Source organism: Bubalus kerabau, chromosome 12 (assembly GCF_029407905.1).
Source record: "Bubalus kerabau isolate K-KA32 ecotype Philippines breed swamp buffalo chromosome 12, PCC_UOA_SB_1v2, whole genome shotgun sequence".
Classification (NCBI taxonomy): Eukaryota; Metazoa; Chordata; class Mammalia; order Artiodactyla; family Bovidae; genus Bubalus; species Bubalus kerabau.
In genome coordinates this window covers 26,640,877-26,661,897 of record NC_073635.1, presented here as the reverse complement: position 1 = coordinate 26,661,897, position 21,021 = coordinate 26,640,877, and the positions used below count along the sequence as shown (strand labels likewise).

The 21,021-nt window shown below is 36.5% G+C and overlaps 1 protein-coding gene across 5 annotated transcripts in view; it reads left to right on the top strand.

The window, feature by feature from the left end:
* Nucleotides 1-21,021, top strand: part of NBEA (neurobeachin) — a 661,454-nt gene that overhangs the window by 346,425 nt on the left and 294,008 nt on the right. For all 5 annotated transcript variants that reach the window (XM_055542371.1, XM_055542373.1, XM_055542372.1 and 2 more), the window contains exon 37: nucleotides 439-605. In XM_055542371.1, the coding sequence (XP_055398346.1) occupies nucleotides 439-605 (167 nt within the window). The remainder of the gene's footprint in view (nucleotides 1-438; nucleotides 606-21,021) is intronic.

Here is a 21,021-nt window from a genome sequence, read left to right as displayed (position 1 = left end):
ACATTTTTGATAAACTATTTTGTTTCTAAAATGCTCACTTTTAGAATATGTTAAAATCAGAATTTCAGAATTGGAAAGTAGATTAAAAGTCATAAATTATCTGATAATATTACTTAATGGGCTTTCCTTGTGACTCAGATGGTAAAGAATCTGCCTACAATGCGGGAGACCCAGATTATTAACATTCAAATTGCTTTCCATATACTTTATGTATAAACACATAGGAAGAACACAGTTTTACCAGTTTGAAAAGTGACCATATGTATATGCATATATATATACACATACATATATACTAGAATAACTTTCAAAATATTATATTATCTTGAGTTTTAAAAATTGAGTTGATAATGATTACCCTTTAATTCAAGGCTAGATACCATTTCTTTCCTATATAGATAGAGGTGTATTATCATGCACTGTTGGTATTTCTTTTAGTCACAGTGTGCCCAATATGCTGCTGATAGAAGAGAGGAAGAGAAGATGTGTGACCATCTCATAAGTGCCGCAAAGCATCGGGACCACGTGACTGCAAATCAGTTGAAACAGAAAATCTTGAACATTCTCACAAATAAGCATGGTGCATGGGGAGCAGTTTCTCATAGGTGAGTTGTAAAAAAAAATACTAGAAGTAAATAGTAACCCATAGGTTAATTTTAAAAGTTATAAATAAAAAATAACTATAAACTTAAAAATTACTCATAGACTATTATTTTAAAGTATTATAAATTGCTTAATCTTTTTCCTGAAATCTTTTTAATGACTCTTTAGAATGGCTTTAAAAGAAAATCTAAACTTTTACAAGTAATCTAATGGAAGTTATTTCTAATTTATAATTATGTATGACAATACATAATTTGTTTAGACAAGTATTTTAGACTGTCATTTCTCATATATAGCAAGGGTGTAGAAATGGTTTGTTTTTAATCTTTTAGAGTCAACTCTTCAAATTATTAGATTTATATCATTCTTAATTTTTCTTACATAAAAGTAATAATAATATAAGCATGTATTATGGAGAAGTAATACATTGTTTAAAAATATTTTATTTCACATTTCTCTATTCATTTTTTCTTAGGAAAGGTTTTCATCTCAAATTAGGCTATTTTTGAGACAATAATAAAAAGTGTTTTTCTACTAAAATTTTGTGGGCATAAAATTGTTTTGTTTTCTTCTGCACAATGTTTTCTAGAAAAATAGTAGTGAGTCAGGTCACTATATTTAGATTGCTAAGGTCCTTCATTTGTATATATTAGTATTGTCTTATCTCATTGAATGTTTTTATCCAGTCTCTGTCTGGCAGAATTTAGGAGTTGGTTAACTGTGGAAAGGACACTAAGAAAAATTCTGGTAGAAGTGATTCTGTTAGCTAGAGAGAACATCTGGAATATGACCAGGATAGTAGTTGATCAACTGTCCTTGGATCTCAAGTATAAGATAGATTTAAGAAAACTTTATTATTTGAATTTAAAGTAATATTATAACATAAACATCTTTAAAAATAGCTAACTCTAGATATTTGTTTCTTATAATAATAACAATACCACCACATCTAACATTAATTAAATATTTATTGTTTACCAGGCACTATACTAAGAATGTTAAATGAGATTTTTTTTTAACATTCAGAAAATCTCTATTAAGGTTGATACTGAATTTTTTTTTTCATATTACAATAAAGAAATTTGAAGATTTCAGAGTTTAAGTGAAACCTGTGTAGTATCACACAGTTTTACAAGTAGAAGCAGACTGTATCAGTCAGGGTTCACCAGACAAACAGAAAAGATCCAACAGAATATGTATAAGATACAGATATAGATGTAGGTATGGATATGAATATAGATATATAGATATCAATTTATTTTAAAGAATTGGCTCACATGCTTATGGGACCTGGCAAATCTGAAATCTGTAGGCTGGGCTGGCAGTCTGGAAGCCCAGACAGGATTTCTGTCTTGCAGCAGAATTCCTTCTTCTCCAGGAAACCTAGGTCTTTTCTCTTAAGACCTTCAACTGATTAGATGAGTCCCACCCACATTACTGGGCATAATATCCTTTACTTATAGTCAACTGATTATACATGTTATCACACCTACAAAATACCTTCACAGCAACATCTAGACTAGTATTTGATGAAACAGCTGAGCACCAAAGCCTGGCCTGCCCTCACATAATTAAATTATAGTCTGGTAGAAGGGGCTGATAGTAAACAAATAATTACAGAAATAAAACATTAATAACAAAATTCAGCAAATGTTAGGAAAGAAAAATATAGGGTACTCTGAAAGAAAGAGTGTAACAGAGAATCTTTATTTTAGATTAGAGATTTCAGGGAAGACTTTTTCTTTTTTTTTTTTTTTCCTTTTTTTAAAATTTTATTTTATTTTTTAACTTTACAATATTGTATTGGAATCCGCCACAGGTACACACATGTTCCCCATCCTGAACCCCCCTCCCTCTTCCCTCCCCATATGATTATCTCAATAGATGCAAAGACTTTTTCAAAGAAGGTCAGTTTAGGCCAAGTTTTGAGGGATGAGAAGGGAATCATCAGCAAAGTGTGGAATATAGAACATTAGGAGACAAACATTACAAAGACTCAGACTATAGAGATAATAAAGATAATAAAATGAACAGAAAGGGGAGTTTTATGTCTGCAGCTCAGTGAGCGGTGGGGGTGGTGTCTTGAGATGAGGCTGGAGAGGAACATATGAGCCTGATGATTTAAAGTCCTGTAGATCACAAGGATTTGTGACTTTATCCTAAGTGGCATGAAAAACAGTGAACGGTTTTGAGCAGAAGGGTAACATGATCTGATTTATGTTTAAAAAGATTAGTCTGGCTGCTTTATGAAGACATATACTAGAAGAAATAGGAAAATATGGTCAACCTGTTATAGCTGAGATCACATGTCACCCTTTCTATAGAGTTTCCTGGGTTCTCTATCTTTTGTAAACCTGATTCCTCATAGTTTGTGGTAATTATCTGTATTGCAACTATCTATGGTATATCACTTAATGTTTTATAACAACGTAGATGTGCCTGTCTCTTCCAATAGCCTTGTAGTTTCCTCAGTGGAGAGGTTGAATACCACTTATAGATATATTCTTGTTATTAAATATATGTTAAATCTGAAGGAATTTCATCTCTATAATGTTCTACTTCCTGTTTTATATAAAATGTTTAGTTTTAACATACAATTCCTTTTAACTTTATCTTTTGACTCAATTATGCTGCTCGCTGGCTCTAACATATTTTAACTTTTGAATTCATATAATGTTATTGATCTTGATTTCTTCCCTGTGGAAAAACTAGAATTTGAGAGCTTTTTTAAAATATACATTACAAGTTGTATTGACAAGTATGTTGGTAGCACTAAGTAGAAGAAACAATCTATTAATATTAATTGTGATCTTGTTAATACTGTGAAATCTAAGATGACGAAAAAATTAACCTGCTTAGAAATAAAAAAATATTCGTATCATAGCTCATTCTCATTTAATGGCTATGAAACTTCATAGAATAGCATGCCATCACTTCTAAAAAGTTATATAAATAAATATAACAGGTTCAAATGAGAGGATGGACATAGTTACTGGATTTCAATCTGCTAGTCTACACTTTCAAAACAAGACTTGATCTGTATCAAGAGTTCTGTCACTCTATCAAGAATTTAAAGTCAAAGTAATGAAATAACCCAAAATCAGCATTATAAGCACAAAATATTAACTTAAAGTAATGTAAATTAAACACTAAAACATAAAGCAAGGAGTGAGCAGGTAGTATTTGAAGTGAAAATCATATGCTTTTGAAACAAAGTCTAGATTTGAAATATTTTGAAACAGTCATATTAACTTTCACTTCCTGGCTCCATTTCTCTGTCCTTTGACTTAAAATGTTTACTGATGCCATTTATAATGGGTATGAACTACAACCACTGTACTCAGATTTTATTTAAACCTGAATTAATTTGCCCTGAGTCCCTTCCATGGGAGTTGGAAAACTCAGTCTTATTTATTAATAGGGCCCCACACACTCAAGGATTATGCTGAGATTCCGCTAATCTTATTAATGTAAAGCTCTGGATCTTCATTTTACTCTGGGCTCTAGAGATACGCTTATTCTTAAAAGCAGGTCTGTTTCTGGACAAAATTAGACTTTAGTTTCTGCATTAATGCAACGAGCTGTGGTACCTGGGGAACAGCTGCACATGTTCCTGCCCTTTCATTGGAAGTAAATGTACCATCTCACTTTCAGGACCCTCTTCTTACATCATCTTCTTAGTCTTACAATAAACTACCCAAACCCTGGATACCTCAGTCTCTTCTTCCCTCAAGACTCATTGTCCAACATGTCTTCTGGGATAGTTCAGCTGCCTTTTAAAAGGAGTATCTCATATCTGCTAAGAAGGTAAAAATAGCCTCAGATTTCTAGATCCAAAACCCTGCTTATTTTGGAGAAGTTGGCATACAGTGTAGTGGGGATTTTGCTTAGTTTTCTGATCCATTTTATTCTCTGGCTGGGACTTTTTTGCAACCATCTGTTTGAACTATAGGTTCTGTAACCATGGAACAGATTTTCATTTTCCTTGGGTACTTGGAAATCTTTAACATTGGGTACTTGAATCTTTAACATTCAACTCATTGTGTTCTAATTAATTTAGATCACTGATTCTAACCACTTTAATAGAAAACATACATCTAAAATTATGTAATGTCATTGTGACTTGATGATTAAATGGTTAGTAAAGAATCAAGAATGTTGTCCAGGTTGCTGTCATCACTCACCAGGTAATGGTGGTGCCATTCTCAGAACTCAGAAACACTGAAAGAAGTGGTGTAGATGGGAAGATGATTATTGAGTTTGCCTTGCCCGGATCATATTTTAATGGAAAAGTCTACCATGAAGAAGAAAATAGAGCTCCATATGACAGTAGGTCACTGTTCGTGCATGTGATGCACTTCTTAGACATGGCCAAATATTTATTTCCAATCCCCAACAAATCTCATCTCTCTTATTCCTTGATTTACTTCTTTCATCTCCCACTCCCCATACAGCACACGTACACACATTGTCCCTCAACAGATCATGTCAGCAATACATCTATATGTTTTCTTCTTCCAACCACCAAAAGTTGTTAGAATATGGATTCTTGTAGGGTAGTGGGATTTTATTTTGAGTTAATTATACTATATTTTGAATTATTTTCCCAACTTCTCTGATTGTATCACATGATGTTTTCTCTGATACCGCAAAACATTTGATTACAATAGATTACAAGGTCTGTACTCCATTTCCTTCCAAATAAAAGGAAGGAGCCTAATTGTAAATTTTTAAAATATGTAAGAAACTGCTTATATTCTGTCAACAGCCAAAAAGAGAAAGAACTGTATCTGTGACTATTAAGCTCTATCTTTAAATAGGTTAAAAAGCACATTATCTTTAATTCATCACTTCTAGGGTTGTTTATTGCTGGATAGTTTCATCAAGGCAAAGGAGTAAACATATTAAGTTAAAAATAAGAAAGTGATTGAAGTGATAGAGTGATAAGTGATAATTTAAATAGTTAAGGAAGGAAGCAAAGTAAAGAAAGCAGGGGACTGATACACAGAAAATAATGGAGTCAAGAAAATAAGAGTCAGTGAACTGAAACTATGGGAATCTCTCAGATGTTTGATTTTAAGATTTCAGAAATATATAAGAACAGGTTAACACAACCAGAATGTGGTCATAAAAATACAATAATTAAGTGGAGTCAAGCTGAAAATCATAATAATGAGATCAAGAAACTGAAAGGATGGAATCTTGCATTTGGCACTCAAGTTGAATTGTTATTGTTTAGTCGCTAAGTCATGTCCGACTCTGTGAACCTGTGGACTACAGCATGCCAGGCTTCCATGTCCTTCAGTGCCTCCCAGAGTTTACTCAGATTCATCTCCACTGAGTTAGTGATGCTATCTAACCATCTTATTCTCTGCGGCCTTCTGCTTTTGGCTTCAATCTTTCCCAGTATCAGGGTCTTTTTAAGTGAGTCAGCTCTTTGCATAAGGTAGCCAAAGTATAGAAGCTTCAGCTTCAGCATCAGTCCTTCCAATGAATATTGAGGGTTGATTTCCTTTAGGATTGACTGGTTTGATCTCCTTGCAGTCCAAGGGACTCTGCTGCTGCTGCTAAGTCGCTTCACTCGTGTCCGACTCTGTGCAACCCCATAGACGGCAGCCCACCAGGCTCCCCCGTCCCTGAGATTCTCCAGGAAAGAATACTGGAGTGGGTTGCCATTTCCTTCTCCAATGCATGAAAGTGAAAAGTGGAAGTGAAGTCGCTCAGTCGTGTCTGACTCTTAGCGACCCCATGGACTGCAGCCTACCAGGCTTCTCTGTCCATGGGATTTTCCAGGCAAGAGTACTGGAGTGGGGTGCTATTGCCTTCTCCACCAAGGGACTCTAAAGAATCTTATCTACCACCACAATTCAAAAACATCAATTCTTTGGCATTCAGCTTTATTTATGGTCCAGCTCTCATATCCATACACAACTACTAGAAAAACCATAGCTCTGACTGTACAGAATTTTGTTGGCAAAGTGATGTGTCTGCTTTTTTAATATCCTATCTAGGTTTGTCACACTTTCCTTCCAAGTAGCAAGCATCTTTGAATTTCATAGCTGCAGTCACCACTTGCAGTGATTTTGGAGCCCAAAGAAAGAAAATCTGTCACTGCTTTGACATTTTCCCCTTCTTTTTACCATGAAGTGGAGGGACTGGATGCCATGATCTTAGTTTTTTGAATTTTGAGTTTTAAGCTGGCTTTTTCTCTCTCCTATTTCACCCTCATTAAGAGGCTCTTTAGTTCCACTTTACTTTTCTGTAGTTAGAGTAGTGTCATCTGCATATCTGAGGTATTGATATTTCTCCTGACAGTCTTGATTCCAGCTTGTGATTCATCCAGCTCGGTATTGTGCATGATGTATACAACCTTGACATATAATTACAGTATTTGGGATGGAAAGGAAAATTGTGAGCAACTTCTGAGTCTTCAGTAAATGAAAGGAAAAGCCTGTGAAGCTGGGAGAATATTCCAAATGGGGAAAAGACCAAAGTGGTATTACCAGATTCAGCAAATACTTTTAGAAGTATCAAAGTTCATCTTCCCTTAAAGAGAGAGAGAGAAAACTTTAACAGCCTGTCAGTCTCTCCAAAATAAAATAATTTATAATATGCTTTACATACCATTGAGTTCAGTTCAGTCGCTCAGTCATGTCCGACTCTTTGCAACCCCATGAATTGCAACACGCCAGGCCTCCCTGTCCATCACCAACTCCCGGAGTTCACTCAAACTCAACGTCCATTGAATCGGTGATGCCATCCAGCCATCTCATCCTCTGTCATCCGCTTTTCCTCCTGCCCCAATCCCTCCCAGCATCAGAGTCTTTTCCAATGAGTCAACTCTTCGCATGAGGTGGCCAAAGTACTGGAGTTTCAGCTTTAGCATCATTCCTTACAAAGAACACCAGTCCTTTAGAATGGACTGGTTGAATTTCCTTGCAGTCCAAGGGACTCTCAAGAGTCTTCTCCAACACCACAGTTCAAAAGCATCAATTCTTTAGCGCTCAGCTTTCTTCACAGTCCAATTCTCACATCCATACATGACCACTGAAAAAACCATAGCCTTGACGAGACGGCAAAGTAATGTCTCTGCTTTTGAATATACTATCTAGGTTGGTCATAGCTTTCCTTCCAAGGAGTAAGCATCTTTTAATTTCATGGCTGCAATCACCATCTGCAATGATTTTGCAGCCCCCCAAAAATAAAGTCTGACACTGTTTCCACTGTTTCCCCATCTATTTCCCATGAAGTGATGGGACCAGATGCCATGATCTTCATTTTCTGAAAGTTGAATTTTAGGCCAAATTTTTCACTCTCCTCTTTCACTTTCCTCAAGAGGCTTTTAGTTCCTCGTCACTTCTGCCATAAGGGTGGTGTCGTCTACATAACTGCGGTTATTGATATTTCTCCCGGCAGTCTTGATTCCAGCTTGTGCTTCTTCCAGCCTAGCGTTTCTCATGATGTACTCTGCATATAAGTTAAATAAGCAGGGTGACAATATACAGCCTTGACATACTCCTTTTCCTATTTGGAACCAGTCTGTTGTTCCATGTCCATGGTTTTCTAAAACCAGCTTGAACATCAGGAAGTTCACGGTTCACATATTGCTGAAGCCTGGCCTGGAGAATTCTGAGCATTACTTTACTAGCGTGTGAGATGAGTGCAATTGTGTGGTAGTTTGAGCATTCTTTGGCATTGCCTTTCTTTGGGATTGGAATGAAAACTGACCTTTTCCAGTCCTGTGGCCACTGCTGAGTTTTCCAAATTTGCTGGCATATTGAGTGCAGCACTTTCACAGCATCGTCTTTCAGGATTTGGAATAGCTCAACTGGAATTCCATCACCTCCACTAGCTTTGTTCATAGTGATGCTTTCTAAGGCCCACTTGACTTCACATTCCAGGATGTCTGGCTCTAGGTGAGTGATCACACCATCTTGATTATCTTGGTTGTGAAGATCTTTTTTTGTACTGTTCTTCTGTGTATTCTTGCCACCTCCTCTTAATATATTCTGCTTCTGTTAGGTCCATACCATTTCTGTCCTTTATCGAGCCCATCTTTGCATGAAATGTTCCCTTTGTATCTCTGATTTTCTTGAAGAGCTCTATAGTCTTTCCCATTCTATTGTTTTCCTGTATTTCTTTGCATTGATCGCTGAGGAAGGCTTTCTTATGTCTTCTTGCTACTCTTTGGAACTCTGCATTAAGATGCTTAGATCTTTCCTTTTCTCCTTTGCTTTTCACTTCTCTTCTTTTCACAGCTATTTTTAAGGCCTCCCCAGACAGCCATTTTGCTTTTTTGAATTTCTTTTCCATGGGGATGGTCTTGATCCCTCTCTCCTCTACAGTGTCACAAACCTCCATCCATAGTTCATCAGGCACTCTATCTATCAGATCTAGGCCCTTAAATCTATTTCTCACTTCCACTGTATAATCATAAGGGATTTGATTTAGGTCATATCTGAATGGTCTAGTGGTTTTCCCTACTTTCTTCAAGCTGAACACTGGAGAATTGATGCTTTTGAACTGTGGTGTTGGAGAAGACTCTTGAGAGTCCCATGGACTGCAAGGAGATCCAACCAGTTCATTCTAAAGCAGATCAGTCCTGGGTGTTCTTTGGAAGGAATGATGCTAAAGCTGAAACTCCAATACTTGGGCCACCTCATGCGAAGAGTTGACTCATTAAAGATTCTGATGCTGGGAGGGATTGGGGGCAGGAGGAGAAGGGGACGACAGAGGATGAGATGGTTGGATGGCATCACCGACTCGATGGACAGGAGTTTGGGTGAAATCCGGGAGTTGGTGATGGACAGGGAGGCCTGGCGTGCTGCGATTCATGGGGTTGCGAAGAGTCGGACACGACTGAGCAACTGAACTGAACTGAATGGTCTAGTGGTTTTCCCTACTTTCTTCATTTTAGGTCTGAATTTGGCAATAAGGAGTTCATGATCTCAGCCATAGTCATCCCGGTCTTGTTTTTGCTGACTGTATAGAGCTTCCCTATTCTTTGGCTGCAAAGAATATAATCAATCTGATTTCGGTGTTGACCATCTGGTGATGTCCACGTGTAGAGTCTTCTCTTGTGTTGTTGGAAGAGGGTGTTTGCTATGACCAGTGCCTTCTCTTGGCAAAACTCTATTCACCTTTGCCCTGCTTCATTCTGTATTCCAAGGCCAAATTTGCCTGTTACTCCAGGTGTTTCTTGACTTCCTACTTTTGCATTCCAGTCCCCTATAATGAAAAGGACATATTTTTTGGGTGTTAGTTCTAAAAGGTCTTGTAGGTCTTCATAGAACAACCGTTCTACTTCAGCTTCTTCAGCGTTACTGGTTGGAGCATAGACTTGGATTACTGTGATATTGAATGGTTTGCCTTGGAAATGAACAGAGATCATTCTGTCTTTTTTTGAGATTGCATCCAAGTACTGCATTTGGAACTCTTTTGTTGACCATGATAACTACTCCATTTCTTCTAAGGGATTCCTGCCCACAGTAGTAGATATAATGGTCATCTGAGTTAAATTCATCCATTCCAGTCCATTTTAGTTTGCTGATTCCTAGAATGTTGATGTTCACTCTTGCCATCTGCTGTTTGACCACTTCCAATTTGCCTTGATTCATGGACCTCACATTCCAGATTCCTATGCAGTCTTTCTCTTTACAGCATCGGACCTTGCTTCTATCACCAGTCACATCCACAACTGGGTATTGTTTTTGCTTTGACTCCATCCCTTCATTCTTTCTGGAGTTGTTTCTCCACTGATCTCCAGTAGCATATTGGGCACCTACTGACCTGGGGGGTTCACCTTTCAGTATCCTATCATTTTGCCTTTTCATACTGTTCATGGGGTTCTCAAGGCAAGAATACTGAAGTGGTTTGCCATTCCCCTCTCCGGTGGACCACATTCTGTCATATAACATTAGAATGACATAATTTACGCAAATGAAAATAATGAAAAAAATCAATAAACAAATATAAAATAATAAAACTCACAAAAATTAGACACTTTCTCAGGCATTGACATAATTAGTTTTAAAATAAAAATTAATGTTTTGGATCTCCACAGTAACAAAACTTCTCCTTGACCTTCAAATAGCATAAAGTTAAAAGATTTTTGACCACTTGAAATAAGTGCCTAAAGTCAAATTAAGTTTATCACAGTACCTCAGTCCTTTATTTGGCTGCTAGTTAAAATATTCATATACCAAACTGTAGAAAATATTTTTCAGGCAGTAGCATCTGTTATCTTGGCATCTGGCAATTTTGTAAGAATCATTGGAGATAGTACATTATTAGGCTGTTGAGAAAACTCTCTGGATGCCTTTGAGGTAATTGTTTTTATAAGCTTGCTTTTTTGATATTTTTTAAAGATATTTTAGATATTTTTACTTAAATATCACTACATTCCCTAAAATAATGTGTTAAACTCATTGACTCTTTGAAACTCATGAAATGACATGAAAACATTCTTACAAACATTTAAGAATTTGAATTTGAACAATATTTTCCTCAGCAAATACCGTTTTTATAACTACATCATTTTTGCTTTTATAAATGAGTAGTTTACAGTGATACTGCTCTATATTTTATGCACACTAAAATTTTATGGGTTAAAATGTGAAATTGCTTTTAATATTTGTGTTTACAAGTCGTTTTGTGTCTTTTGTCAACAAGGGTTGCCTGTTCAGTTGGAAAGTGCCATTGCCCTAGAGTGCTGTATTTTGAAGTCATCTGTCACAAATACAATGTAGAGAGAGAAGACTATTTATGTTTATGGCATTTTAAGTAACTGAGTTAAACCCTTTGGAATATAGAGAAATGGCTTATTTACTGTCATCACTGTTCACTTAATCTTGTGACCCTGACATGATAGCATTCCCATAAATCTCCCATGTGGTAGTTCAATAAAACAGATGAACGTCAAAATGTAATGATTGTTTCAGCTTTAGGAATTAACTGTGTGATGGAATAAATGTGGCCCAGATAGTGATACTCCAGATGCATTTTACCACTCCCTTTTTCTAAGTAATGCTAGAAAATAATTATTTATTGTGATTTATACTCTATTTTCAAATAGTATTTTCAGTATCTAATACTCATTAAGAAAAAAGGAAAATAAATGCAAATAATATGCAAGTGACTATTTTTTAAAGTTTAATTTTTTGGCATTTTAAGATTATTAATGTTAATATAATAAGGTTGGTTTTTACAAGGATGTTTTAATATAGCTTTGTCCTATACTGTGTTTTCATTGTATCACATCCTTGTATTAGTTTTTTTCTGTATGCACTTTTTTTAATATTTGAGATTATATGGTTTCTCAAACATAAAGTCTTAATATCTGTTTATCTGTTTGTTTTATCCCACTTTTTTGTAAACAACTAGTGAGGCATTCTGAAAAACAACAAAAACAAAAATTGAGGGTATTGAGTCATTCAAGAAGGAAAAAAAAAGTGTGGCACTAGGATAATTAGTGGAAGAAACTAAAACAGTCTAGCACGTCTTAATGCACTGCATACCCGAGACCATCTCCACAACCGGAAGAAAATCCAACTTTTGTTCAACATTTTGTGAAAGTAAATGTTATTAATACTCCTATTGCAATGATCTTAGTTTACATTTGTCTCCTACCAACTTCTTATGTAAAAAACTTTTTGTCAGTTTTGTTTGGCATGGTAAAACCTTTAATCCTCTTTTCAAATAGGATTTGGTACTTTGGCTACTATTAATCCAATTTGCATGGTAATAATAAATTCTAAACTTGAAATGTGTGCTATATAATGTAAAATCTGTGGGGAGAATTCTTCTATGGGGGAAGCATGATATTTATATTTTTATAATGTTACTTTAGAAATATAAAAAATCTGTAAAACAAGCCCATAAGCATTTTAGTAGCAATTCAGGAAGGAAACAAAGAAAATGAAGCCCTGAAGTCTGTCAGGAAAGACCAATTACCGATATGATACAAGTCCCAGAAAAATAAGATGAATCATGTATCTTTACTAATTGAATCTTAGGCCATTAGCATCAAGTTGAAAACAATCTTCCATGAAGAAAAGGCTGATGTGTATCATTAAAGATATAATCAGCTCCTCTACTTTTAGGTATAGACAACTGAGCCCTAAGAAAAACTGTTTTAATAGCTTTTCAAGCTAATATAAGCCCTAAAAACTTGATTCATATGATTTTTGTAGAAGTTACAAATTGTAATATCTCTTTGTAGACAGTAAGAAACTGTGTTCTTTCAAGTGGAGTTCTTTTGTGTTACCATTATTCAGTAAATAGTTACCAAATTGCAGTCAAACACTCTACAGATGAAGATGCAGTTCAGAGCCAGGGAATGGGGTATTCCATAAAGAGGGTTTTTATGCCTTTTGAATCTTAATATAAATTTTAAAATTGAGTACGGCTGACTTTTGTATGAAGAAAGACATTTGAGGTCTGCGCAATAAAATATGCCAAATATAAACCATCACACAGGCATTTTTAAAGCTTTAGATTTATCAGCTGAGAAGCTGAGTGTGTTTTAGTGCACTTTAAGGTACATTATTAAGCAGTAAGTTAACATATGAAAAAGATAAGTAGCAAAATACCTTGTTAACTTCTTTAGGAGCAGTCATTACAAATATAATAATTGAGTGATAATTACAATTTTCACCTTACAGTAGATTTGATGGTGTCATGGTCAGAGTTATGTGAGCATTGGTTTCAAGTATTGCTAGTTCAAAGGCACTAACTTAATGTTCAAGGGCACTGTTCCCTTAAGGAATAGTTGCTACTTACTTTATTTATTTATTTATTTATTTTTTTAATATAAATTTATTTTTTTTTTAATTTTATTTTTAAACTTTACAAAATTGTATTAGTTTTGCCAAATATCAAAATGAATCCGCCACAGGTATTCTGTGTCACATATTGGTCTTTTAAATCCATATGAGAAGTAAAGTTTTCTTTTCTGGTTTAACCTAATTACTACTTATTTACCATCTCGCAGATCGTTTTGATGAAACCTCAACTTTGGTAACTCATTTGATCTATAAAATGAGTCATCTTATAATACAACCTAACATATGCTCCACAAAGTACCTTTGTGACTACTCTCTGCTCATCTAATTTTGGTATATATAATTCAGGATCTAGAGAAATAAAATACCTCACATTTGTCACTCTGTGTTTCTTGAGGTTCTTCAGTATCTATTCTGTCCAACTTGAAGCCCTGCCATTTTAATAATGCTTTTCACTTTGAAATTACAGTTTCATCCATCTTCCTGCAACCCAAGATTATTTGTTTTTATTCAGAGTATATATTATAAATCCCTTTATATTAGTATTCTTTGTTTCATCTTTCGAAACATTCTGTACTCCAAATATTTTAAAATTACCTCTCTGATCTCTTTTTCACATTTAAAATTTACATTATTATTGATATAGCCAGCTCTTAAGTAGGTTGTGATGGTTAAAAACAGTAAGTACAAATGTTAGTTATTTTAATTCTTATGATTATTTCACTCCTTACCCCATATTTCCCCAAAGGATAACTTCTTAAATATTAAAAAATCCAAAAATACTTAAATTACACCTAAAAAGTAGTATATCAACTCAGTTCAGTGTGTTTTGGGTTTCAGATGCTAGGGCTAGAAAGTATGGTTAAGGAGGGTTTGCTATTCCAGCCTCTGCCCAGAATCAAACACTCAGACCATCCCAGCATGTGTTTGTTGTCCACAGACTGACTTGTTGAAATGCCACCTGGTCAGATTAGAATTTCCAACTGTTTACTTGACGTCTGTGAGAGCTTAAAGTGGAGAAGACTGAACTTAAGTGTTACATTTTTGGTTTAGTTCCTTCCTCCTCGCTTCTTTAACACATTTTTACTTGGCTTATATCCCTGCCATACATGTATATTTATCTTTTTACTTTACTACCCAAACCCCAAGTTCCTCAGGAGCCAAAGTTCTTTGTATGTATCAGAGTACCTGACATGTAAGAGGTGGTGTGTAAATAAATATTGCTGAGTAAGTGAGGAGGTAATTGAATGAAAGAATTAATGAATGCAGGAGTTCAAAGTACCTATAACTGGTCCCAAAGGATTCTGAAATGTTACCAAATGTACTCAATAAAGAATAATAATATTATTTAGGTTTATTTGCTAATGTTTCAGAAATTATTAAGTTTGGATAAAGTACTAAATAAGGACTTTACTTCAGCTTCCACCTCTGACTTTCTTTTTTTACCTTGCAATATAGAAAGAATGAGCAATACTATAATTCAGAATATTTTGAATATATTAACTATAATATTTTATGTGTTTAACAGAATTCTAATTTTCAGTGCATCATTGGGAAACTTTGAACATAAGAAAAATAAACTAAATTGATAAATGTAAAATTTAAGTTCATTACATTATTGCTTTGTAAGTATTAATTAAATAATTATATAGATAGTATTACGTTCAAGGACTCAGACTTGAATAAAATTTATCTCCAGAGCTGAATATTTGTGTAACTTTGGTAAATTTCCTAAATTCTCCAAGCTTCAATATTTTTCATTTATAAAATACAACATAATAGCTTATTTCATACAATTGTGGAATATAAATTAGATAAATTAGAAAACAATATCCTACTGCATCTTCCTGCCAGTACAGGAGACACAAGAGACATGGATTTGATCCCTGGGTCTGGAAGGACCCCTGGAGTAGGAAATGACAAACCACTCCAGTATTATTGCCTGGAGAATTCCATGGACAGAGGAGCATGGCAGGCTACAGTCCATGGAGTTGCAAAGAGTTGGACATGACTGAGCACTCATGCACAATTCCTATTCTACACTATCCTGCAACATTTTATCTAGTGTTTATTAAGAAATTAATATTTTAAGCCCACAATATTAACAGACACTTAAACATATCTTCGGAGAAGGCAATGGCACCCCACTCCAGTACTCTTGCCTGGAAAATCCCATGGATGGAGGAGCCTGGTGGGCTGCAGTCCATGGGGTCGCTAGGAGTCGGACACAACTGAGCGACTTCACTTTCACTTTTCACTTTCATGCATTGGAGAAGGAAATGGCAACCCACTCCAGTGTTCTTTCCTGGAGAATCCCAGGGACAGGGAAGCCTGGTGGGCTGCCGTCTGTGGTGTCACACAGAGTCGGACATGACTGAAGCGACTTAGCAGCAGCAGCAGCAAACATATCTTTACCAGTCTGATTTCTAATTACTTACCTTATGGTTTTCTTTTATACTTCTCACTGTCATCTAAATGAAAGCATTTAGTAATTGGCATTCAGTTCAGTCGCTCAGTCGTGTCCGACTCTTTGCGACCCCATGAATTGCAGCACACCAGGCCTCCCTGTCCATCACCAACTCTCAGAGTTCACTCAGACTCACAGCCATCGAGTCGGTGATGCCATCCAGCCATCTCACCCTCTGTCATCCCCTTCTCCTCCTGCCCCCAATCCCTCCCAGCATCAGAGTCTTTTCCAATGAGTCAGCTCTTTGCATGAGGTGGCCAAAGTACTGGAGTTTCAGCTTTAGCATCATTCCTTCCAAAGAACACCCAGGACTGATCTGCTTTAGAATGGACTGGTTGGATCTCCTTGCAGTCCATGGGACTCTCAAGAGTCTTCTCCAGCACCACAGTTCAAAAGCATCAATTCTCCAGTGCTCAGCTTTCTTCACAGTCCAACTCTCACATCCATACATGACCACAGGAAAAACCATAGCCTTGACTAGACGGACCTTTGTTGGCAAAGTAATGTCTCTGCTTTTGAATATGCTATCTAGTTGGTTATAACTTTCCTTCCAAGGAGTAAGCATTTTTATAAATATATAGAAATACATGACAGTATGCGTATTTTTATACATCTAGAATATTTAGTAGAAATAACTTTCCTAAATAAACCTTTGGAGAGTATTGTTCATTAGTAAAGTTTTTCTAAGAAAAAAATATCACCAACTATGCTGTAAAGTCAGAAATTCAGCCTTTGGTTTTAAAATTTTGAGGTGGCTTTTTAAAAATTAAAAGTTAACATATGTAGGCCTAATGTTTAGGGAAAATGTTAGGCATGTTTCCTAATTTTTTAATTTGTAGTTTAATATGAATGATATTTTTGTTGTTTCCAGTTTCTTAATAAACTATTGATTCTTGAATATTTGAAAGACAACACCTCTTTGTTAAATATTTTTTACCTTTAAAGTGTTTTGAGGGGAAACCTAACTGGCATATGATTTGTCAGGGATTCACTGGGTAGTATAAGTCATAAATCTTTGATGTTGTTGTTACTTTTTAAAAATTTTCTTTTTATTTTTTAAACTGTTGTTTTTGGTGAAAATGGGGGGTGGGGGGGGAATGGCCCATTATTTCCATGATCTAGAGGTTTTACAGCAGCAGCTGAGCAGCTCACTTTTATTCAATGCTACATTAACTTTTCCATTACGGGTAGTGCTGTAAAGCACAGAGCCCTTAAGCATTATGAAGTTGCTGTCTGGCATTTGTTCATTGATATGGCTGCTATATATGAATGTTGCAATCATTCCAGAGAAACCTTCATCACTTTTTAAAAATGTTGTTCCTCTCATTTTAAATTTAGTTAAATTTCATTTGCCTACTGTGTTTCAAGTGTCTGTAAACATTTTTATAAGCCTGAATTTTTTCCTTATTTAGAACTTCCATCACATTAATGACAATATAATTATAATGTTACTGTTATTCATAAAACATAAGTTTGCACAAGGCAACTCTTATTTTAGAATAAAGACAAGTCTTTTGCTGTCACACATGTCCTTTGGTTCATTGTTCTTTTTTTTCCCCCTACTTTTCATTCATTCTGTAAATTATCCCAGTTGTCTAGAATTATGCAAGAACTGAGGAATGGTCTCCAGGAGGCAAAAGTCTTGAGGGGAGATTGATGACAGAAGGAATGGGGTGTTCCTCCCTTCCAGATTATGAAACTGTTGAAGGAGAGGAAGATTAAGAGTAGTGAAGTAGTTAAGGAAAAAGGGTTGTGAAGTTGTGGGCACATGCTCCAATAAAGGGAGATAAGTTGTGATAAGCCTGCTTAGGTTTAATAGTGTTGTTCCCAACTGAGCAGCCTGGAGATCTCCTGTATTGAGGCCGCTGTCCAGCATTTCATCCTAGTAAATGTTTAGGTGCCCTTGCTTCCCAGTGAGAGGATAAATTCTATGGGAATGAAAAGGCTATGACTATCAATATCCTTTGTTTCATATTTCCTTAAAGAATTAATCAATAGGGAAAGCACTGATAAGAACTGAGTATCTGCTGTGAAATGTTTTGTTTGTTGGCAGGTTGGGGTCGAGCTGTTTGGCTTGGTTTTGGATGTTTTTTGGCAGGGAGAGGGTTATATTTTAACTCGACATAGATTAAGAGAAGAGACAGATTTTCCTACCCCTGTGGAAGTGATCTACAGTGGTGGTAGGACTGTTGGTGTTGATCAAAAGGAGTATCAGCTAAGGAGCAGCATGGACCAGTAGCAGAGATGGTAAATTGCTAGGTAGAGGACGAAGCTTCTTAAGTCCTGATCTGTGATTGAGGAAGAAGACAAATGGCAAAATCCAATCCCCTACCAGTGAAGAACTAAAAGGTCCATTTAGGTTAAACTGATGAGGCTGGTAATAAGAAGAAACTGTCCTGTGGGGATTAGGGTTTGACAGGATATCCTTTTCTTCTACAGCGTTAATCTCTATTCCCTATAATTTTGATGGTTAATTTCCCCCAGTTCAAATGCTTCCAAGCTTTTACATCTGAACTGTCATGAAGCAGCAAGGTGCCATCTCTCATTTCATAACCTTGTTAAAATTTACCTTTTCCAATGAATAAGCCTCGAGCTCAGAGCCCAGTGATGATTACTTATCCATCCCAGATATTTAACCTTCCAGTTGTCTCAGACTGATTTTAAATTGCTTTCTTGGCCCAGTGCTTGGAAAGCATTTGCCTTCTACCTTCACAGTTCAGTCCAGTTCAGTTGCTCACTCGTGTCTGACTCTTTGCGACCCCATGAATCGCAGCGTGCCAGCCCTCCCTGTCCATCACCAACTCCGGGAGTTCACTCAAACTCATGTCCATCAAGTCGGTGATGCCATCCAGCCATCTCATCCTCTGTCATCCCCTTCTCTTCCTGCCCCCAATCCCTCCCAGCATCAGGGTCTTTTCCAGTGAGTCAACTCTTCGCATGAGGTGGCCAAAGTATTGGAGTTTCAGCTTTAGCATCAGTCCTTCCAGTGAACACCCAGGACTGATCTCCTTTAGAATGGACGGATTGGATCTCCTTGCAGTCAAAGGGACTCTCAAGAGTCTTCTCCAACACCACAGTTCAAAAGCATCAATTCTTCGGCGCTCAGCTTTCTTCACAGTCCAACTCTCACATCCATACATGACCACTGGAAAAACCATAGCCTTGACTAAATGGACCTTTGTTGGCTAAGTAATGTCTCTGCTTTTGAATATGCTATCTAGGTTGGTCATAACTTTCCTTCCAAGGAGTAAGCGTCTTTTAATTTCATGGCTGCAGTCACCATCTGCAGTGATTTTGGAGCCCCCCCAAAATAAAGTCTAACACTGTTCCCCCATCCATTTCCCATGAAGTGATGGGACCAGATGCCATGATCTTCGTTTTCTGAATGTTGAGCTTTAAGCCAACTTTTTCACTCTTCTCTTTAACTTTCCTCAAGAGGCTCTTTAGTTCTTTGCTTTCTTCCATAAACGTGGTGTCATCTGCATATCTGAGGTTATTGATACATCTCCCGGCAGTCTTGATCCCAGCTTGTGCTTCATCCAGCCCGGCCTTTCACATGATATACTCTACATATAAGTTAAATAGGCAGGGTGACAATATACAGCCTTGATGTACGCCTTTCCTGATTTGGAACCAGTCTGTTCTGTGTCCAGTTCTAACTGTTGCTTCCGGACCTGCATATAGATTTCTCAAGAGGCAGGTCAGGTGGTCTGGTATTCCCATCTCTTTAAGAATTTTCCACAATTTGTTGTGATGTACACAGTCAAAGGCTTTGGCTTAGTCAATAAAGCAGAAGTAGATGTTTCTCTGGAACTCTCATGCTTTTGCAGTGATCCAGTGGATGCTTGCAATTTGATCTCTGGTTCCTCTGCCTTTTCTAAATCCAGCTTGAACATCTGGAACTTCATGGTTCACATACTGTTGAAGCCTGGTTTGGAGAATTTTGAGCATTACTTTTCTAGCATGTGAAATGAGTGCAATTGTGCAGTAGTTTGAGCATTCTTTGGCATTGCCTTTCTTTGGGATTGGAATGAAAAGTGAACTTTTCCAGTCCTGTGGCCACTGCTGAGTTTTCCACATTTGCTGGCATATTGAATGCAGCACTATCACAGCATCATCTTTCAGGATTTGAAATAGCTCAACTGGAATTCCATCACCTCCACTAGCTTTGTTCGTAGTGATGCTTCCTAAGGTTCACTTGACTTCTCATTCCAGTATGTCTCACTCTAGGTGAGTGATCACACCATCATGGTTATCTGGGTCATGAAGATCTTTTTGTATAGTTCTTCTGTATATTCTTACCATCTCTTCTTTATGTCTTCTGTTTTTGCTAGACCATACCATTTCTGTCATTTATTGTGTCCATCTTTGCATGAAAAGAAGCTCTATACAGTCAGCAGACACAAAACTGGGAGCTGACTGTGGCTCAGATCATGAATTCCTTATTGCAAATTTCAGGCTTAAATTGAAGAAAGTAGGGAAAACCACTAGACCATTCAAGTACGATCTAAATCAAATCCCTTCCTACTTTACAGTGTAAGTGACAAATAGATTTCAGGAATTAGATCTGATAGACAGAGTCCCTGAAGAACTGTGGACAGAGAGAGAGATTCATGACATTGTACAGGAGGCAGTGATCAAGACCATCCCCAAGTACAAGAAATGCAAAAAGGCTAAATGGTTGTCTGAGGAGGCATTACAAATAGCTGAGAAAACAAGAGAAGCTAAAGGCAAAAGAGAAAAAGACAGATATAAGCATCCAAATGCAGAGTTCCAAAGAATAGCAAGGAGAGATAAGAAAGCCTTCCTCAGTGATCAGTGCAAGGAAATAGAGGAAAACAATAGAATGAGAAAGAGTAGAGATCTCTTCAGGAAAATTAGAGCTACCAAGGAAACATTTCATACAAAGATAGGCATAATAAAGGACAGAAATGGTATGGACCACAGATTACTGTAGCAGAAAATAAGAAAGCAAACAAAAGGCATTAAAATAATTAGCAATTTTTTTAACTTTAAAATATAGTAAAAGTGCATATATTGTAATGAAAAATATCAATGAATTTTCAAAAACTAAGGCTGTCTATGCAATTAAACTGGAAAACCAACAAAGACCTACTGTATTCAGTTCAGTTCAGTCGCTCAGTCGTGTCCAACTCTTTGTGACCCCAT